Here is an 18,946-nt window from a genome sequence, read left to right on the forward strand (position 1 = left end):
CAAATTCACTTTCACTTTTCACTTTCATGCATGGGAGAAGGAAATGGCAACCCACTCCAGTGTTCTTGCCTGGAGAATCCCAGGGACGGGGGAGCCTGGTGGGCTTCTGTCTATGGGGTCGCACAGTCAGACACAACTGAAGCGACTTAGCAGCAGCAGAGAGGGCAAGCATTTATGCACATCACAGCAATATTTATTTCTCTTTTTCAATTTTATTAAGAAATAAGCCTTAATTTCCTTGTTTTACAAATTAAGCTGAGTTACTTACAGTAGAATTTATAATGACAAAATTTGGAAACAAATGACCAATTTAAAAACCATAGTTTAACATTTAATGGCATGCAAAAATACTGATAAAAGAAGAGTGAAAAAAATAGATAAAAACTAAGCATTGAATGTCGTCTTAATCTGTTCTAAAATATGTGCGTGTGGGGACCCCTGGCAGTCAGCGACTAAGCCTCCCTCCCAGTGCAGAGGCTGCACGTTTGGTCCTGGTCGGGGAGCTAAGGTGCCTCACAGCTGAAAAACCAAAATATAAACTAGAAGCAATGTTGCAGCAAATTCAATAAAGACTTTAAAAATGGTCCACATCAAAAAAAACTTAAAAAAAAGAAGGCTGTTGAAGTCTCAAGTGAACTGAAAGTCACTCAGTTGCGTCCGACTCTGCGACCCCATACACTGTGTAGCCTGCCAGTTTCCTCTGTTGATGGAACTCTCCAAGCAAGAATATTAGAGTGGGTTGCCATTCCCTTCTCCAGGGGATCTTCCTGACCCAGGGATTGAGCCTAGGTCTCCCACAATGCAGGCAGATTTTTTTACAGTCTGAGCCACCAAAATATTAAAAAATTAAAGTATGTGTGTGGGGTGTGTATATGCCCGCACATAAGCTTCTGGAAGGAAATTATCAAAGTGCTATTGCAGTAGTGATCATCTTTGGATGGTAGGATAATGATGGGTTTTAATTTTTTTCTTTTATACTTTTTTCAAAATTTCTGTAATGAACAAATATTCTTATAATCAGAAAAATAGTTAGTATTTAGAAATCTATATTTCAAAGGACAAAAGAATTGATATGTAAATTTCAGCTGATACAGTTTGAAGTTTTTGTTTGATTTAAATTCTTTTAGGTAGGGTAAGTTCTTTTAGAACTAGATCTTTTTTGAATATGTGTTTAAATTTTTCCAGCAAATTAATGTTTAGCAGTACTTTTAAAGGATTTTTTTCGTTCAAAATGCAATTAATTAGTTCCATTAATTCAGCGCAACAAATATGTATTTTATTACCTATTTTTATATCAGCCAATAGCATTATTTTCTGTTTATTTTGTAAATGTTTCCGCATTCAATTAATAGCCTGGACCATGCTTTGTTTCTCTTAGAACTTAAGAATATTCTGGACATGTTGCAACTTGAAAACAATGAGCTGCAAGCTTTGAAGCTACAGCATGAGCAAAAGATGTCTGAGTTAGAGAAGACTCAGGTTGGCGTGCTGGAGGTAATACACAAGGGCCTTTTACTGGGAGCAAACCACGCGGTCTCCATTTGTACAGCTGAGTCCTCTTTTCTCTTCTTTAGGAGAAACTGCAGTTGGAGAATTTGCAGCAGACAGCCCTGCGACAGAAAGGGGAGATGGAGTGGCAGAAGCAGGTCTTAGAGAGGGACAAGCGCGAGACTGAGCGGGTAACTGCTGAGGCCCGAGCATCGCGGCTGTGTGTTGAATCTTTGTGCAAACAAAAGGAAGATCTCGAGGAGAAATGTGACAGCTGGGAGAGGAAGCTGGCACAGACCAAACGGTGAGAGCAGGAGCAAATAAGCTTGCAAGGCCCCTTCTGGAAGGCTAAAGCATTATAAACACACTATTTTAAAAATTGGAAAAGACAAAAAAAAATACAAAATACACCACAAACTCAATATCACAGTACAATTCACCAGTAGCATTTTGGGATGAATTTTCCTTTTAGGCTTTTTTTCCCTCCCTTAAAGCACTTTTTTTTAATAACTTGTGATTTAAGTAAAATAATGTATGCTTGGAATATGTAAGTCAGTAGAGAAATATACCTTGTTGTGGGTAGGAAGGCCCAGTATTAACCCATTGTTAAGATTCAGTTCTCCTCAGATTGATCTGTAGATTCAAAACAATCACAATTAAAATCCCAACAGACTTTTTAAATACAAAGTGGCCATCTGATTCTGAAATTCATATTGAAATGCAGAGGACCTAGAATATAAAACTTTTTAGATATGATACCAAAGCAACTTTAACAAAGAATAAAAGTTCAGAGCTAACACTATGTGATGTTAACACAGTATACAACCCTGATGATCAAAACACTGTGGTGTTGGTGTAAAGACAGGTGGGTGCTGATACGTCACTTCAGTCGAGTCCGACTCTGTTCGACCCCGTAGACGGCAGCCCACCAGGCTCCCCCGTCCCTGGGATTCTCCAGGCAAGAACACTGGAGTGGGTTGCCATTTCCTTCTCCAATGAATGAAAGTGAAAAGTGAAAATGAAGTCGCTTCAGTCGTGTCCAACTCTTAGTGACCCCATGGACTGCAGCCCACCAGGCGCCTCCGTCCATGGAATTTTCCAGGCAAGAGTACTGGAGTGGGGTGCCATTGCGTTCTCCAAAAGATATGTAGGTAGGTCAACACAATGGAACAGAAAGTCTGCAGGTGAACTCACAAATACATGTACAACTGATGCTGACAAAGATGCAAAACAGAGAAGAGATGGTTTTTCAAAATATGTTGCTAAAAGCACTGCAAAAAATTGAACTTTGTCTATACTCACACTAAGTATAAAAATTAACTCAAAATGGATCATTAACATAAATGTAAAACTTGTAAGAGAAAAAACATAGGTAAAAAAATCTTCGTGGCCTTGGAGTAGGCAAAAATTCCTTAGATAAGACACTGAAAGCATGATCCGTAAAAAAGTAAATTGATAAAATTGAACTTCATCAAAGTTTAAAATTTCTGTTTCTTGAGAATTCCCTGGTGATCCAGTGGTTAGGATTCCATGTTTTCACTGCCAAGAGGGCAAGTTCAATCCCTTATTGTAGAACTAAGATCCCACAGGCTGTACAGTGTGGCTGGAAGAAAAAAAACTTGTTTCTCAAAGACACTTGTTGAGACAATAAGAAGATATCTCAGACTGGGAGAGAAATCTTTGCGACTGTGTGTCTGATGCAGGACTTGTACCCAGGATGTATGTACATGTATAACAAACTCTCAAAACTCAGTAATTAGAAAATGAAGAAACCAATTTTCAAATAGGCAAAAATTTGAACATTTTATTTAAGAAAATAGATAAATGGCAGATAAGCACATGAAAAGATGCTCAGTGTCATTAATAATTAAGGAAATGCAAATTAAAACCACAACTAAATATCACTATATCCCTATTAGAATAGATTAAACACTGACCATACCAAATTCTATCAAGGAACTTTCATACACAATTGGTGGGAGTATAAAATGTCAGACCACCACTTTGGAAAATAGTTTGGCAGTTAGACTTAAAAATGCAAACATACACCTACCAGAAGATCTAGCTTTCCCACACCTAGAGGTGCAAACGAGTAGTGTGTGTGTGTGTGTGTGCGCGCACGCAAGCACGCTAAATTGCTTCAGTTGTGTCCCACTCTTCACGACCCTGTGGACTGTAGCCCACCAGGCTCCTCTGTCCATGGGATTCTCCGGACAAGAAGACTAGAGTGGGTTGGCATGCCCTCTCCCAGGGGATGTTCCCAACCCACGGATCAAACCCACGTCTCCTGTGTCTCCTGCGTTGGCAGGTGGGTTCTTTACCACTGGCGCCGCCTGGGAAGCCCAGAGGTTAAAGCCGACGTCCATACAAAACTGTGCACTGACGCTCATAGCAGCTTGACTCGCAGTGGCCATAAACTGGAAACACGCTAAATGCCCATCAGCTGATGAATGGGTCAGCAGATTGTAGTGTATCCATACCATCGAATGGACTTTCAGGTGGCACAGTGGTATAGAACCCACCTACCAATGCAGGAGACACAGGTTCAATCCCTGGGTTGGAAAGATTTCCTGGAGTAGGAAATGGCAATCCCCTCCAGTATTATGCCTGGAAGATTCCATGGACAGAGGAGGCTCGCAGGCTGCAGTCCATGAGATCACAAAGAGTTGGACATGACAGAGCACATACACAGGCATACCATAGAATGGGCTTCCCTGGTGGCTCAATGGTAAAGAATCTGCCTGCCGATGCAGGAGACGTGGGTTTGATCTCCGGGTTGGGAAGATGCCCTGGAGAAGGAAAGGGCAGCCCACTCCAGTATCCTTGCTTAGGAAACCCATGGACAGAGGAGCCTGGCGGGCTACAGTCCATGGGGTCACAAGAGAGTCAGACATGACTTAGGGACTGTACAGTAGCAACATGCCATAGAGTACTACAGGGCAATAAAAAGCAATGGGTATTAACAACACGCAACTCCGTGGGTGTGTCTCAAAGTGACTGCTCAGTGAGAGAAGCCAGACCAAAGCCAGTCCATAGTGTGTGATTCCTGTTCACGTAAAGGAACACATGCTCATACATAGATTTTTTTTTTTTTTTGACAAATCTTAAACAGAGAAGGCAGTGGCACCCCACTCCAGTACTCTTGCCTGGAAAATCCCATGGATGGAGGAGCCTGGTAGGCTGCAGTCCATGGGGTCACTAAGAGTCAGATACGACTGAGTGACTTCAGCTTGACTTTCACTTTTTACTTTCATGTATTGGAGAAGACAATGGCAACCCACTCCAGTGTTCTTGCCTGGAGAATCCCAGGGACGGGGGAGCCTGGTGGGCTGCCATCTATGGGGTCACAGAGAGTTGGACACGACTGAAGTGACTTAGCAGCTTAGCAGCATTATACATAAAATTGTGTTTTTTGCTTTTTCACTTATAGTTAAGTCCATTTTAATCACGTTTGGAATTATAAGTGCTATCCATGTTATCCCTGATTTTTATAAAACTTCAATTTTAGCAAGTCACTTTTTGAAATGACAAACATTTCCAAATGTTCTATTTAGAAAGCTGAAAATAAGGGGTTTTTTTGAGAATGAGTTGAAGAGCCTTACAGCTTGTTAATACTTATTAATGTTTGTTATTTTAGTAAATTATTAATATTATTAACTTATTAATGTCATCCAGACTCCACAGCTGTGCTGTGACACATAACACTACTTGTTAGTTGTCTGGTATTTGTGCTTGGACATTTTGTGTTTGATGGTCTCACTTGTATCGTAGGGTCTTAGCAGCCACAGAAGAGAATAGCAAAGCAAAGCAGTCAGACTTAGAAAAGTTGGAATTGGATATCAGAAAACTGGAACAGGAGCTAGACCAGCTAAACAGAAGCAAACTCTCCCTGCACAGAGACATCACGGCCATGCAGCAGCAGCTCCAAGGTAAGAGAGGGCGTGGCGGGGGAGGCGGCCGTCTTCCTTCTGCTGGAGTCTTTGTTTAATGGTTTGCTTTCTTATTACAGAAACAGAAGTGAGAAATTGTCCTAATATTAGGTATGGTGATGGTTGAACAACTCTGAATTTACCAAAAGCCATGAAATTGAATACTTTAAATGGGTGAAATGCATTATATGTGAATTATATCCCAGTAAAGCTGGCTTTTTTAAAAAAAAAAATGAATTCATATTCCTTAGAGAACAATTTTAAAAACATAGCAAAGTGACAAAAATTACTATTGACCACACTCTTCAGAGATAATTTCTACTAGCAATGTGGTAAATATCCTTCCAGATTTTTCCTTGAGGGGTGGTGTGTGTGTATAGATTTAAAAACAAAAATGGAAGTGACGTATTTATGACCAAATCTTTATGAATCTGCATGATTGTTTACTTATAAGTTACTAAGTAATTCCAGCCAACAGTATACTTGTTGAACACTTCCTGTGTACTGGGCATGATTGTAGATGTTTCATATGCATTTTATCGTTTAATTCTTATAACATTTTTATGAGGTAGAAACTATTGTTTCACCCATTTAAAGAAGCCAACGTAAGCCTAGTTTCCTTGGGACTTGCTTAAGCGAGAAGTGACTTGCTCAATCTCACCCAGTTAGTAAGTGACAAAACCAGTACAGATAATAAAATTTATTTTCAAATTGTCTTCCTGAAACGTTGTACCAAATTTACATTTTTATCAGCAGTGTGGAAGGTACCTGTTTTTAAACCACACACCTCATCAACAGTAGGTATTGTGTGAGTTTTTTTTTATCATGAGGTTTTGAACATGTTAATCTTTTTTTTTTTTTTTAATATGTTAAGTCTTTAAAAAACATAAGGCTCCAAGCCCAGATCTGGCTTGCGCATGTACCTCTCTCTTGGCCTTGAATAAGGTAGGGTGGCATAGTCACCTGTTATACCCTAACAGAAGGAAGTATAAATTCACTTTCAGTCTACATTTTTAAGGGGACTGATGGGAAACTGGAAAATGTATACATATGTATTTCTTAGTCTATGTAAATGTTATTTCTGTAGAAAAACGAGAAGCAGTAAACTCATTACAGGAGGAACTAGCTGATGTCCAAGACCATTTGAACCTAGCGAAACAGGTAAGCCTAACAGATGTCATCTTCCGGTAGTGTCCTGCAGGTGTGCAGATAGCTGCTTGAAGTAACAAATCAAAGAGGCTGGTTCCTTCTCATATGAGCAGGTCCTCTAGAGCCATTTATCTAACACAAATGTAATATATACAAAACCTTTGATGCAGAGCAGTAATTTTCTAGTTTATTTTAGCCCTAGAATTCTCCATTCAAACAGTGTTCTGCTCAAAGCTAGTAAGTCAGGGGTGTTGGCTAGAAGAGCCCCATAGTTGGTCAGCCGCCACTCTGAGGGCTTCAGGGACCAGACGGACCTCTCTTCCCCGTGGCACAAATGAGGCCTTGATGCTTCTCAGCGTCTTCCTGCAGTGATTCAGTGTTGTCCTGTGAGAGTACTGCTGTGAGCTGAGTTCCAAAGAACCTCAAGCAAGTTTTAGACCTTAGTTCTACTCTGTACGTTACGGGTTAGACATCTAAATTCTCTTCCTTCTACCTTGAAGATTCTGTTTCTAAGATGTATAAAGCTTATTCTGTCCTCTAAAAAGTCTTAACACGGGTTCTTATGAACATTTTCTATGTTACTAGAAATACGGTAACTTTTCCAAAAGTGTTTAATTAGGGTTCTTTGAAGAAGGAAGTATTTATTGTTTTGTGAATTTTTTAACCTGTATAAATATTTCAGATGGTAACAAAACCATGACTTTAGGCTCATTTTCAGTCCGAGTTAAGGCTTGTTCACAGCTTTTCTTAATCTTGGCAATCCTTTGAGGTGGGTGCTGTTTATTCCCACCTCAGTGACAAGATGGCTAAATTTCGGAGGAACGGAGTCTCTTGCTGAGGGTCTGCCATCTTAGGTACTAGGCAGAGGGATCAGTGGTCACCCTGAGCTCCGGGCGCCTTCGCCTGTTTACTGCGATGATGGAGGCTGTGGAGCTCTCAGGCTGTGTCCGCCGGGCTCAGGCGGTGCGGCAGTGCCACTAGCCCGGTAGAGAGGGTGGCTCTGTCCCTGGCTGGAGCTTGTTCTTTGACCTGAAGGACCTGCTCCACACCACCAAGCGCCAGGATGTCCTGCTTGGCGAGCAGACCAGGCTGCAGGAGGACCTCCAGGAACGCAGAAAGAAGTTGGAAGTCTGCCAAAGAGAAGAGGCAACAAAGCGGCAGCACCTGCAAGCGCTTCAGACGGAGGTGGAGGCGAAGGAGGCCGAGCTGGCCCGGCAGGACACGGTACCGCACCCGCGGGCACGCAGGGGGGTGCTGCCGCGTGCGGAGCGCTCTTCCCCTGGGGTCTGGGGTCTGAGGTGGAGGCGAACAAGGCCGAGCTGGCCACGCGAGGAGCGCTCTTCCCCTGGCGCGGCGCTGCTGAGAAGCTCCCGCTTGGGGTCTTGCTCACCCGAACCTGCCCTGTGTGACCTGAGGGGCATTTCACACCAACTCTCTGACTCCCTTGGTATTAATATTATGGACCATTAAGACTGTAGAACAGGCCCCATAAAGAACCGTGGTTCCTGCATATCCCCTCCTCACATGCTAGCCAAATCATTTTCCGTCCCCACCTGACCCCAAGAGAACTCCCTCTCTATCACCGTGGGCTGCTCGCTACTTTCTGTTTGAACTGGAATCCGACTAGTGCCCATGAAGATTCCTGCGGGACACAGTTAGTTGATGACTAACAGGTTGTTCTCTAATAAGACGTTTCAGAGACTTCAGAAAGAGAGAGAAAGTGAAGAAAAAAAGTTAGAAGCCAGTCGAGCGACCCTGCAGGAGCAGCAGCAGCAGCTGGAAAAGGAAATAGCAGACCAGAAGAACGCCCTGGACCAGGTGCTCAGCCAGGTGCTGGGGGCCGAGGAGCGCGCCAGGACTCTGCAGCAGGAGGAGAGATGGGGTGAGACCCTGGAGAAGACGCTGTCCCAGACCCGTAAGTATCCCGGAGCGCTGCCAGGGGTGGGGCGCGGGGGGACCCGCTGACTCTCAAAGGAAGCGCGTAGAGGAGGCCCGGCCTCGGCCGTGGCCCAGGCAGGAGCGGCATGGGGGCCGCCTTCACTCGGTCCTCCGGGTCCTGCGAAAGCTGAGGAGGCGGGCCCAGAGGGAGCAGACTCTCTTTATGGAGATGGAATTCGATCTCGACACAGTCAGGTGTTTGTCCTTGACTGTGTCGCTTTCTTTGAGAATGCTTTTTCAAGGAAGTGGAATATTAAGGCAAAGAAGTGCCACAAGGCGCCCTAAAGGCTTTCTATAGAAGTGCTTTAATTCCGAGCTTTGGAACAGTGATCCATTTCATCTCAACCTGTTACAAAAAGCAATATTAACAGTTCTGTGATACAGTTGTTGGCCATTCGGTCTGTTTATTCTTTTGAGCTATATATAAATGAACTTGACTCAAGGGCAAAAAATGGTTCTTACGTCAGTAAATGAATTTTTTTCCCTTAGACTTCAGGTTTTAATAATGCTCAGAAAATGTTGTTCTCCCCTGCGGAAACTTTGACGACTTGGGTTTTGAAAGGATTATTACTCCTTTTTCCCTGAGAACTCTTGATTCAGACCCAACCCTTTTCATTTTGAAACAAACCTAAATATGCTGAGTCTGACCGTGCCAGAGGCGTGAGAAGTGATATCTGGGCAGGGTGTTGCTTTACACAGGTGGATTAGAAAAATCTGTGTTAAATATCACTGTTGTGTATGAGCATCGTTTATTGAGTGTACTCACCATGCACTGGGTGTCTACATGCACAATTCCCATTGAATACCAGGAAATGGGTTCCTCTATAGAAAATAAGACTCATGCCATTCCAAATCCTCTGTTCTTTTCCTGCACGGCCTCCCATGGAGGAAGAAATACTATGTACTTCCCTTTATTTAAAAGTAGGTTTATAAAAAAGCGTTCCAGGGACTTCCTTAGCTGTGCAGTGATCAAGACTCTGCACCTCCAATGCAGGGGGCACGGGTTCAATCCCTGGTTGGGGAACTAAGATCCCACGTGCCTCATGGAGCAGCCAAAAATTTTAAAAGTGGAGGAAGGACTTGAATAGATGTTTAAATAAGCAAGTGAATAAATAAATAGCATCTCAGTAGTCTCCTCCGTGTTCCTTGCACCTCACAGAATTGGTGCTCTCCAGTCTCAAAGACTCAAAAGAGAAAATGGTGGCCGCCTGTCACTTTGGAATCAGGTCCTTCAATAACAAACTACATCAAAAGGCACCCTTCTCTGAACCTTTTTCTGGGCCGCCGCTGTGGGTCAGGGGAGAGTTAGACGACTGGCTGGTGGAAGAAAGTGCCTGAGTGAGCGTCTCGTCCTTGTGCAGTCTGCCCTTAGCCAGCCCAGGGCCTCGGGCTAAACTGCCTGAAATGCTGTTTCAGAACAACAGCTCTCAGAACGGGAGCAGCAGTTGTTGGAAAAGTCAGCTGAGCTGCTGGCTCTTCAGAAAGAGGCGGACTCGATGAGGGCAGACTTCAGCCTCTTGCGAAACCAGTTCTTGACGGAGAGGAAGAAAGCTGAGAAGCAGGTAGCCAGCCTCAGGGAAGCGCTCAAGACCCAGCGCAGCCAGCTGGAGAAGACCCTTCTCGTGAGTGCCCCCGCCCCACCCCGCCGGCTTGTGCCCCCCGCCCTGCCCCGGTGGCTTGTGCGGTGACGTACCCCCTGCCCCGCCCCGGCGGCTTGTGCCTTGACGCCTTCCATGAGAAGACCCTTCTCGTGAGTGCCCCCGCCCCGCCCTGGCGGCTTGTGCCCCCTGCCCCACCCCGGCGGCTTGTGCCATGACGCCTTCCATGTAGAGAAAATAAATGACCGGGCAACCCAGTCCCTAACCCAACTGTTGTTTTGGGTACATTTGTGCCTAGTTTGTGCCTGAAGCTAATGGGAGATTTTGCCTGCGTCTGGGCTCAGCCCTAGCGGAGTTGGCTGTCTGGCTGGAATGCTGACCACAGGCTCAGACAGCACCTCGGCGAGCCAGCCTCTGCGCACCTCTCCAGCGGGGGTGCAGGGGTTTGGGGGCGGGCGAGCTTCTGAAGAGCCTCTTCCCCAGCTGCAGTCTGTGCTCACAGGTTTTCTCATCATGCCCTTTTTGGTCAGCATCAGCTTTAATTAATCATTATCCTAAAACTAGGAGGTTCAATCTGTCATGCTCTTATCCCTGAGATGAATTGTGGGTGGTGGCACTCAGATGCCTCCAGACCAACAGGCAGCGACAGGTACTGTCCCAGAAGAGGATTTTCTAACCCCCTTTGGAGGGGTTCATGTCGCCCTGCAGTGTGAATGTGGCTTTGCATCCAGATGTATCTCCCAGAGGGCGATACCACGCACAGCCAGTGACGTGCAACAGGACTGTGACGGGAGTGGGCAGATGTCTAGGTTTTAACCCTCCCAGGAACCCTGTGATGGTGGCTGTTGTTCACGTCTCCCAGACAGGGGAGGGTCACCTGATCTGTGCTGACACGGCACACCCAGGGTTCAGGCTTTCTGCTCCAGCTCTGCCGCCGCTGCTGCAGGAGGCCGGCCGATCATCCCTTTATAGCTGGAGGCCAGACAGGAAACGAAGGCTCAGAGATGGCGAGTGCCAGGCAGCAGCGCGCACCTCCAGAGTCGTTCTCCTCCTCCCTTGCTAGGAGCAGAAGCAGGAGAACAGCTCCATGCAGAAGGAGATGGCGACTATCGAGCAGGTGGCGCAGGACAACCACGAGCGGGCCCGGCGCCTGATGCGGGAGCTCAGCCAGATGCAGCAGGAGTACGCGGAGCTCAAGAAGCAGGTGCGCCCGCAGCCCCGGGCGCGGGGCGCGTCTCAGCCGCGCTCGTGCAAGGAGCACGGCTCTGTGAAAACTGTCAGACTAGTGATCAGATTGTTCTTCTAGTCTTGAAATTTAGAACTTTCCACAAGAAGAAAGTATTTGTTCAAGATACACTTTTAAAATGCCCCCAAGATACACTTTTGAAATGCGTTAAGTTCACCAAACTTGTTAGTTTTTGAAAGAAAAATGACACTTCTTCAGCATAAAATTTTATCAAGTCCCAAAGTGCTGTGTTGAAATACTAGATTTTATGCCAGAAACAAGTCTGTAAGAGACAAACTCCCAAGGAAACCTCTGATCGCCTGTTGTGTAGCCGGGCTGAGGAGAGGAGAACGGTTCGTCCTCGACAGAGGGTCTCACCCTAGACCCCGCCGTGTCCCTCAGCCCGTGTCAGGGGCTGGCCCACTCCAGAGCTGTCTCGTCAGGCTGCTCAGACCCCTCGAGTGACCCTGCTACACTCTGTCCTTTGGATGACCCCACGTGGCCATTTAGTCTCATCTGTTCCTATAACCACGCCCCCAACACACACACACACACGCGCACACACACACACACCCCTTTGGCTCAAGAAAAAATTACTTCTAAAGGCCCCCTGGCCTCTGTAAATTTGGGAGGGCAGTTAGCAGTGAGTATGACTGTGGTATCTTCACTGAGCTCTTTATGGACAGAGCCATATAGAGTGATCTCTCCCACACCACCAGATTCTTCATGTGTAAAATAAAAACATTCAAGCAGACCTTTTCTAAGCCCCTTTAAGTGCTAACATTTATAACCTAGACCACTTAAAACTTGTTTCAGTAAATGCCCCTTTTCTCCTTTGAGGACCGCTAAGGTGCCTCATATAAATTCTCACGTAGCTCTCACGTTGCAGGATACAGGAGGTTTAGAAGTTAGCTAGCTTGCCCTAACTCGCACTGGTAATGACTGTTGGAAGTGAGCCTGGAGCCCAGCGCTGCCCCGCTGCAGCGAGACGGACTGCAATAGTGTGGGCCATCTGCAAGCAGCGCTGCCCTGGGCTTCTCCGAACGGGCGTGGCTCCAGTTGGAAGGCCAGGAAATCCTTGACTCGGTAGCTTAGACATACTTGGGTAGCTGGAAAAATCACAAATTTTTACGGTTCTAATCATAATAAGTAACATTTGTAGGTCTTTCGGTGTATTATACCTGTATTTAAAATATTAAATCATTAAATAATAATGCTTCAGTTCTAGTACTTGGTGGTATTTGACTCTCACTCGCTCTGTAGATGGTAAACCAGAAAGACCTGGAAAGAAGACAAGTAGAAATCAGTGAAGCGATGAGGACACTTAAGTCTGAAGTGAAAGACGAGATCAGAGCCAGCCTGAAGAACCTCAACCAGTTTCTGCCGGAGCTGCCAGCAGACCTGGAGGCCATTCTGGAAAGGAGCGAACACCTAGATGGAGGGCTGGAAAGCTTGAAGGAGAACTTTCCATTCGCCCTGAGTGAGAAGCCATCACCTTTTGAAGAGAAACTACATTTTTCTCGCGTTCACATAATGGTAAGGGCTTGTTTATCCTGCTGTTCCCTGGACTTCCTAAAATGGCCCTTTGGTCCCCACCGCCCCAGATGAGTTCTGACATGGACTGGAGGGTGGGAGGAGGGAAAGGCGGGCTGGTTGTGACGGTGCTGCTCACTCTCTGATGGCTCCCTTTTCCTCTGAAAAGGATGAGCACTGGCGTGGAGAAGCGCTCCGGGAGAAGCTGCGGCACCGTGAGGACCGACTCAAGGTGGCCCTTTTAAAAGAAAAAAAAGTATAAGATGCTTGGCCTGTTGAGAGCGGGGAAAGTGCTCTGTCGCAGCCGTCACAACAGATTTATAGGTTACATGTTCGAAGCTCAGAGAGGTTGGCATCACAGTTAGTCAGCACCAAGGTCAGGGTTCAGACCCACGAGCTCTGGTGCTCAGCGCAGGGTTCCTAACCCTGGGTAACGCTGCTTTGCCTCAGTTGAAACTGACAGGACCTGCAGACAGAAAATACAGATGCGCTGATCAAAACACAGCTCACAGGCCAGTGATCGGGGGAGGGATTGGGGAAACCAGAAAAGTAGGCTTGGGTGTCAAATGAGAAGCTGTTTGGCTCAGGATATGTTGAGCTTGAAGGCTTCATGAGACACAGGGAAGGGTGTCTGTCTGTAGGCAGCTGAAAATAGGTGTCTAGGATTTAGTTGTAAGTTCAGTTCAGTTCACTCGCTCAGTCGTCCGACTCTGCAACCCCATGCACCGCAGCACACCAGGCCTCCCTGTCCATCACCAGCTCCTGGAGTCCACCCAAACCCATGTCCATCGAGTCAGTGATCCCATCCAACCATCTCATCCTCTGTCGTCCTCTTCTCCTCCTGCCCTCAATCTTTCCCAGCATCAGGGTCTTTTCAAATGACTCCACTCTCTGCATCAGGTGGCCAAAGTATTGGAGTTTCAGCTTCAACATCAGTCCCTCCAATGAACACCCAGGACTGATCTCCTTTAGGATGGACTGGTTGGATCTCCTTGCAGTCCAAGGGACTCTCAAGAGTCTTCTCCAACACCATAGTTCAAAAGCATCAATTCTTCTGTACTCAGCTTTCTTTATAGTCCAACTCTCACATCCATACATGACTACTGGAAAAACCATAGCCTTGACTAGATAGACCTTTGTTGGCAAAATAATGGCTCTGCTTTTTAATATGCTGTCTAGGTTGGTCATAACTTTCCTTCCAAGGAGCAAGCGTCTTTTAATTTCATGGCTGCAATCACCATCCTCAGTGATTTTGGAGCCCAGAAAAATAAAGTCAGCCACTGTTTCCCCATCTATTTCCCATGAAGTGATGGGACCGGATGCCATGATCTTAATTTTCTGAATGTTGAGCTTTAAGCCAACTTTTTCACTCTCCTCTTTCACTTTCATAAAGAGGCTTTTTAGTTCCTCTTCCCTTTCTGCCATAAGGGTGGTGTCATCTGCATATCTGAGGTTATTGATATTTCTCCCGGCAATCTTGATTCCAGCTTGTGATTCCTCCAGCCCAGTGTTTCTCATGATGTACTCTGCATATAAGTTAAATAAGCAGGGTGACAGTATACAGCCTTGACTTCCTCCTCTTCCTATTTGGAACCAGTCTGTTGTTCCATGTCCAGTTCTAACTGTTGCTTCCTGACCTGCATACAAATTTCTCAAGAGGCAGGTCAGGTGGTCTGGTATTCCCATCTCTTTCAGAATTTTCCACAGTTTATTGTGATCCACGCAGTCAAAGGCTTTGGCATAGTCAATAAAGCAGAAATAGATGTTTTTTCTGGAACACTCTTGCTTTTTTGAGGATCCATCAGATGTTGGCAATTTGATCTCTGGTTCCTCTGCCTTTTCTAAAACCAGCTTGAACATCTGGAAGTTCAGTGGTTCATGTATTGCTGAAGCCTGGCTTGGAGAATTTTAAGCATTACTTTACTAGCGTGTGAGATGAGTGCAATTGTGGGGTAGTTTGAGCATTCTTTGGCATTGCCTTTCTTTAGGATTGGAATGAAAACCGACCTTTTCCAGTCCTGTGGCCACTGCTGAGTTTTCCACATTTGCTGGCATATTGAGTGCAGCACTTTCACAGCATCATCTTTCAGGATTTGAAATAGCTCAACTGGAATCCCATCACCTCCACTAGCTTTGTTCGTAGTGATGCTTCCTGAGGCCTGACTTAAAATGTAGGAGTGAAGAGTATAGTGGAGAGCTGGGAATGAGTGAGGCGGTTAGAACCAGAGAGGACAGCGTGCATCGCTGGGGAGCAGCCACTCGCCTCGAGGGCTGAGAGGGAGCCACGTGCAGTCCCGAGTGAGAGAAGGCGCTTTACATCAGATAGCCTCTGGCCACACGTGGCTGTTTAAATGGAAATTCACTGTCATTAAACCAGGTTAAAAATTCAGTTACCACATTTCACGTGCTTGGCAGCCACACGATTAGTGGTTACCATAGAAGGCAGCAGATGTAGAACATGGAACATTCCTGTCGTCACAGAGCGTTCTGTGGGACAGTGCTTGCTGGCAGCGTTAATTAGAGGATCATTTCAGAGGTGCTGTGGGGAAGCCAGGAAGCAGTGTGGGGTTAAGGATTCCAAGCACTGGGAGACACTGACGATAGCAGTGTAAACCCATCATCTGAGTCTGAGCAGGCGTCCATCGAGGAGGGTGCGGAAACCCCGCGTGTTGTGACAGTGGAGCGCACAGGCTGAGTTTAAGGTGCAGTGACGACACGCGGAAGAGCCATCTGGCACCTGCCCGCCTGCTCCGCCTTTTTAACTTTTGAAGACAAGGGTTTTCAGTAGCCACTTCTGTGTTCTGACAGATTTGCCTTTCAAATGTTAAACGTGAGGAAGCTACTCAGTACTAGTTCTGGCACATTCCCCCTGTAAAGCCCTAAGTCCTCCCGTAACGCTTCCAGGCCCAGCTCCGACACTGTATGTCCAAGCAGGCAGAGGTGTTAAGCAAAGGGAAGCGGCAGACCGAGGGCACGTTACACAGCCTGAGGAGGCAGGTCGACGCCTTAGGGGAGCTGGTCACCAGCACGTCTGTGGAGTCCACGTCGTCAGCCACTCTGTCTCAGCTCGAATCTTCCCTTGCAGAGGACTCCCATCTTGGACCAAGTCAGGTAGGAGGAGGCTCTTCACAAGTGGTCTGGCTTGTACATGGAAAGTCCCTGAAAGCTTTGAGGCCCACAGCCTAGAGTTAGACTCAGAAGGACACGAAAAAGTGAAAAGTGAAAGTCGCTCAGTCCTGTGCAACTCTGTGGTGCTGTTGACCACACAGTCCATGGTTTTTCTCCAGGCCAGAGTACTGGAGTAGGTAGCTGTTCCTTTCTCCAGGGGATCTTCCCAACCAAGGGACTGAAGCCAGGTCTCCCACATTGCAGGCGGATTCTTTACCAGCTCAGCCACCAAGGAAGCCCAAGAATACTGGAGTGGGTAGCCTATCCTTTCTCCAGCAGATCTTCCTAACCCAGGAATCAAACCGGGGTCTCCTGCATTGCAGGCAGATTCTTTACCAGCTGAGCTACTAGGGAAGCCCAAAGGGCATGAGTTTCCCCAAGATTTGAAGGTGGAAGGACACGACTGTCACCTTCAAATCTCAGGGAAACTTGTCTTAGGGAAGACTCGCAAAAGTTGTCATGGTCCCTGGGAAACTGGAATCAACTGGTTGGTAGTAAATGCATAAAGAGGACAAGCTGCTGATTTAGGAAATCAACTAGGAAACAGGGACATAGTTAACTCTCCCATGAAGGCTCTCCACTTTGGATTTCCTTTTTGTCTATTTGGTAAATACAACGAGTTTAGGGAATTCCCTGGTGGTCCAGTGGTTAAGGATTCTGTGTTTTCACCACCGAGGGCCCGGGTTCAGCCTCTCATTGGGGAGCTAAAATCCCATAAGCCATGTGGCACAGTAAAAAATAGAAGAGTTTGGACCTCTGAAGCCAACTTGTGTCCCAGTTTAGTCTGTCCACTTGGGAAAGGTGACTGTGCCAATTGTTAGTCCTAAGCGAAGTTTGAACTCTTAATTCAGAGTCTATAAAAAAAAAAGCACAACACAAGATTTCACAGGTTTTCTGTGTGAGACCTAGATGAGGTTAGTAATTATTTAGGAGGAACGTAAAATATATTCATGGAGTCCCTAAATAGTAAGACAATATTCCTGTCAGACAGATAATAGCTACCATTTTGCATGCCTAGTGTGTGGGTGTGGTGGCTCAGCGGTAAAGAATCTGCCTGCGATGTGGGTTCAATCCCCGGGTTGGGAAGATTCCCTGGAGGAAAGCATGGCAACCCAGTCCAGTATTCTTGCCTGGAGAGTCCCACGGACAGGCGCCTGGGCAGGCTGCAGTGCGTACGGCCGCAGAGTCAGACGAAGTGCCTCTGCACGCCTGTGTGTGCACCAGACTCTACGTGTACTGCCTCACTTACTCCTGGGAACTAGCATTCATCCTTCTATATGAAGAAACTGTAGAAAACAAGAAATGTCAAGGTCACAGAGAAACACAAAACCAGGATTTAGAGGCTGATCTCTCTCTACCACAGAGCAGTGTATTGTGAGCCCAAGAACATCCAAGGCCAGTCTGCATCTTTAATAGACCATAGCCTGCTCATTAGCAGCAGAGCCAAGATGTGAATATGATCACCTTAAATCTTCCACGGTAGGACCCAAGTCAGATACAGGCCAAAACCGTCATGGGCCTCAGGGCAGGAAGAAGGTCAGAGGCAGAGAGCTTTGTAGAGATGACTTTGGAGGTGAGCCCGGAAGAGCGGGATACGGGTGCGCAGGGGTGTGGGCGCCCGCTGAATTCTTCAGCTCCAGTGGCAGCCGGAGACCTGAGGCGCCCCGGGTCCAGGAAGGGAGCAGAGGTGGCGCGAGAGGCACAGCGCGTAGAGAGGGGTTTGTTAGAAGTACGTTGGGTCCCTGAGTCTTAATCTAGGGGTATGTGGGATGAAAATCTGAACTAGGTTGGAGTTAGGGGGCTGGCTTCTGAGCCTAACGTTTTATCTTCCTTCTTTCCAGAGCTCCTTCCATCAAGTTCCACAAGGTCCATCACCATCAGCAGACAGTTACCGACACTGATGCTGTCCTCAGCTTCCTGCTCACGGTACATGTTACAAAAAGTTCTTTTATTTATAAATAACTAGCACTTTCAATTGGCAGATGTTGAGTTGTAGCTTATCATAGTCTTAATCAAAGTAACCATCTAACTTTTATCCTGGGTAATTTTGTATGGTGGTTCCTCTTAAAACATTTTTCCAGAGAAGTACTCAAATATTACCTGTTAGCCATGATGCTATCTAGTTCTGTGAATTTAGCTAAAACCTGTTTTTACTGTTGCAGAAATTCACCCTTAGTCCTTTCTCATCCTGTTGTAGGACGAGTGGCTCAGCCAGATGGAGGAAGACTGTCTTGCCTAAATATGAGGAAATAACTTTCTCCACTACCTCACTAACTTCATTAGAATGCCACTTGGTTTTTATCAAGATCCAGTCAATTCAGATGCTGAAAACTCCACTGTAGCTTATTCCACTTCTACAGCGACTCTCAGCATTTTTGTTAAGTCACCTGTACATATGGGAATATCGTATACTATTTAAACCAGGGTCTTACATGGCTGAGGGTTTTCTTTTTTTAACCTTTGAAATGCATTATTATAAGACCAGTGCTGATCTGAATCTATAAACTGGTAAAATCTATAGTTAGGTTAAAAACATGCTTAGGCTCCTCTTTATTTATAGTGCCAAAAGTTATTTTTGGATTTTGTTTAAAATCTATTTTCATATAAAATAAAAGATAAAATAAATGTGGGTCTGACATCTGACTTTACATTTCACAGATCTACAGTAAAGCCATAAATTTTTTACCCTAATTTCAAGAGAACGTCAAGTCTTTCCGATGGCTTTCCGTCTCTGTCTGCAGGTTGAAGTACGTTGTATCTGTCAATGCTTTGAAAATACTTGTCATAAAACTGTAGTATATACTTCAGAAGCCTTTCTTCAACGAGAAACATTTCTTTGGTGGAAAATTAGAACTCTGGAAAATCCACACGCATTTTTAGTCGTTCAGTCACGTCTGACTCTTTGCGACCCCCATGGA

At 45.8% G+C, this 18,946-nt stretch overlaps 1 protein-coding gene across 6 annotated transcripts in view; it reads left to right on the plus strand.

Moving 5' to 3' along the window:
- CNTRL (centriolin) overlaps positions 1–18,642 on the plus strand; it is an 87,323-nt gene extending 68,681 nt beyond the window's left edge. For 4 of the 6 annotated variants that reach the window (XM_061426721.1, XM_061426723.1, XM_061426724.1 and 1 more), the window contains exons 32-43: positions 1,379–1,494; positions 1,575–1,792; positions 5,260–5,417; positions 6,505–6,578; positions 7,602–7,790; positions 8,256–8,481; positions 9,921–10,126; positions 11,166–11,306; positions 12,591–12,863; positions 13,030–13,092; positions 15,765–15,971; positions 17,870–18,642. In XM_061426721.1, the coding sequence (XP_061282705.1) occupies positions 1,379–1,494; positions 1,575–1,792; positions 5,260–5,417; positions 6,505–6,578; positions 7,602–7,790; positions 8,256–8,481; positions 9,921–10,126; positions 11,166–11,306; positions 12,591–12,863; positions 13,030–13,092; positions 15,765–15,971; positions 17,870–17,929 (1,931 nt within the window). In that variant the 3' untranslated portion in view covers positions 17,930–18,642. The remainder of the gene's footprint in view (positions 1–1,378; positions 1,495–1,574; positions 1,793–5,259; positions 5,418–6,504; positions 6,579–7,601; positions 7,791–8,255; positions 8,482–9,920; positions 10,127–11,165; positions 11,307–12,590; positions 12,864–13,029; positions 13,093–15,764; positions 15,972–17,869) is intronic. The other 2 variants (XM_061426725.1, XM_061426726.1) reach the window with 2 other exon arrangements.
- The last annotated feature ends 304 nt before the right edge of the window (positions 18,643–18,946 follow it).

Source organism: Bos javanicus, chromosome 8 (genome assembly GCF_032452875.1).
Source record: "Bos javanicus breed banteng chromosome 8, ARS-OSU_banteng_1.0, whole genome shotgun sequence".
NCBI lineage: Eukaryota > Metazoa > Chordata > Mammalia > Artiodactyla > Bovidae > Bos > Bos javanicus.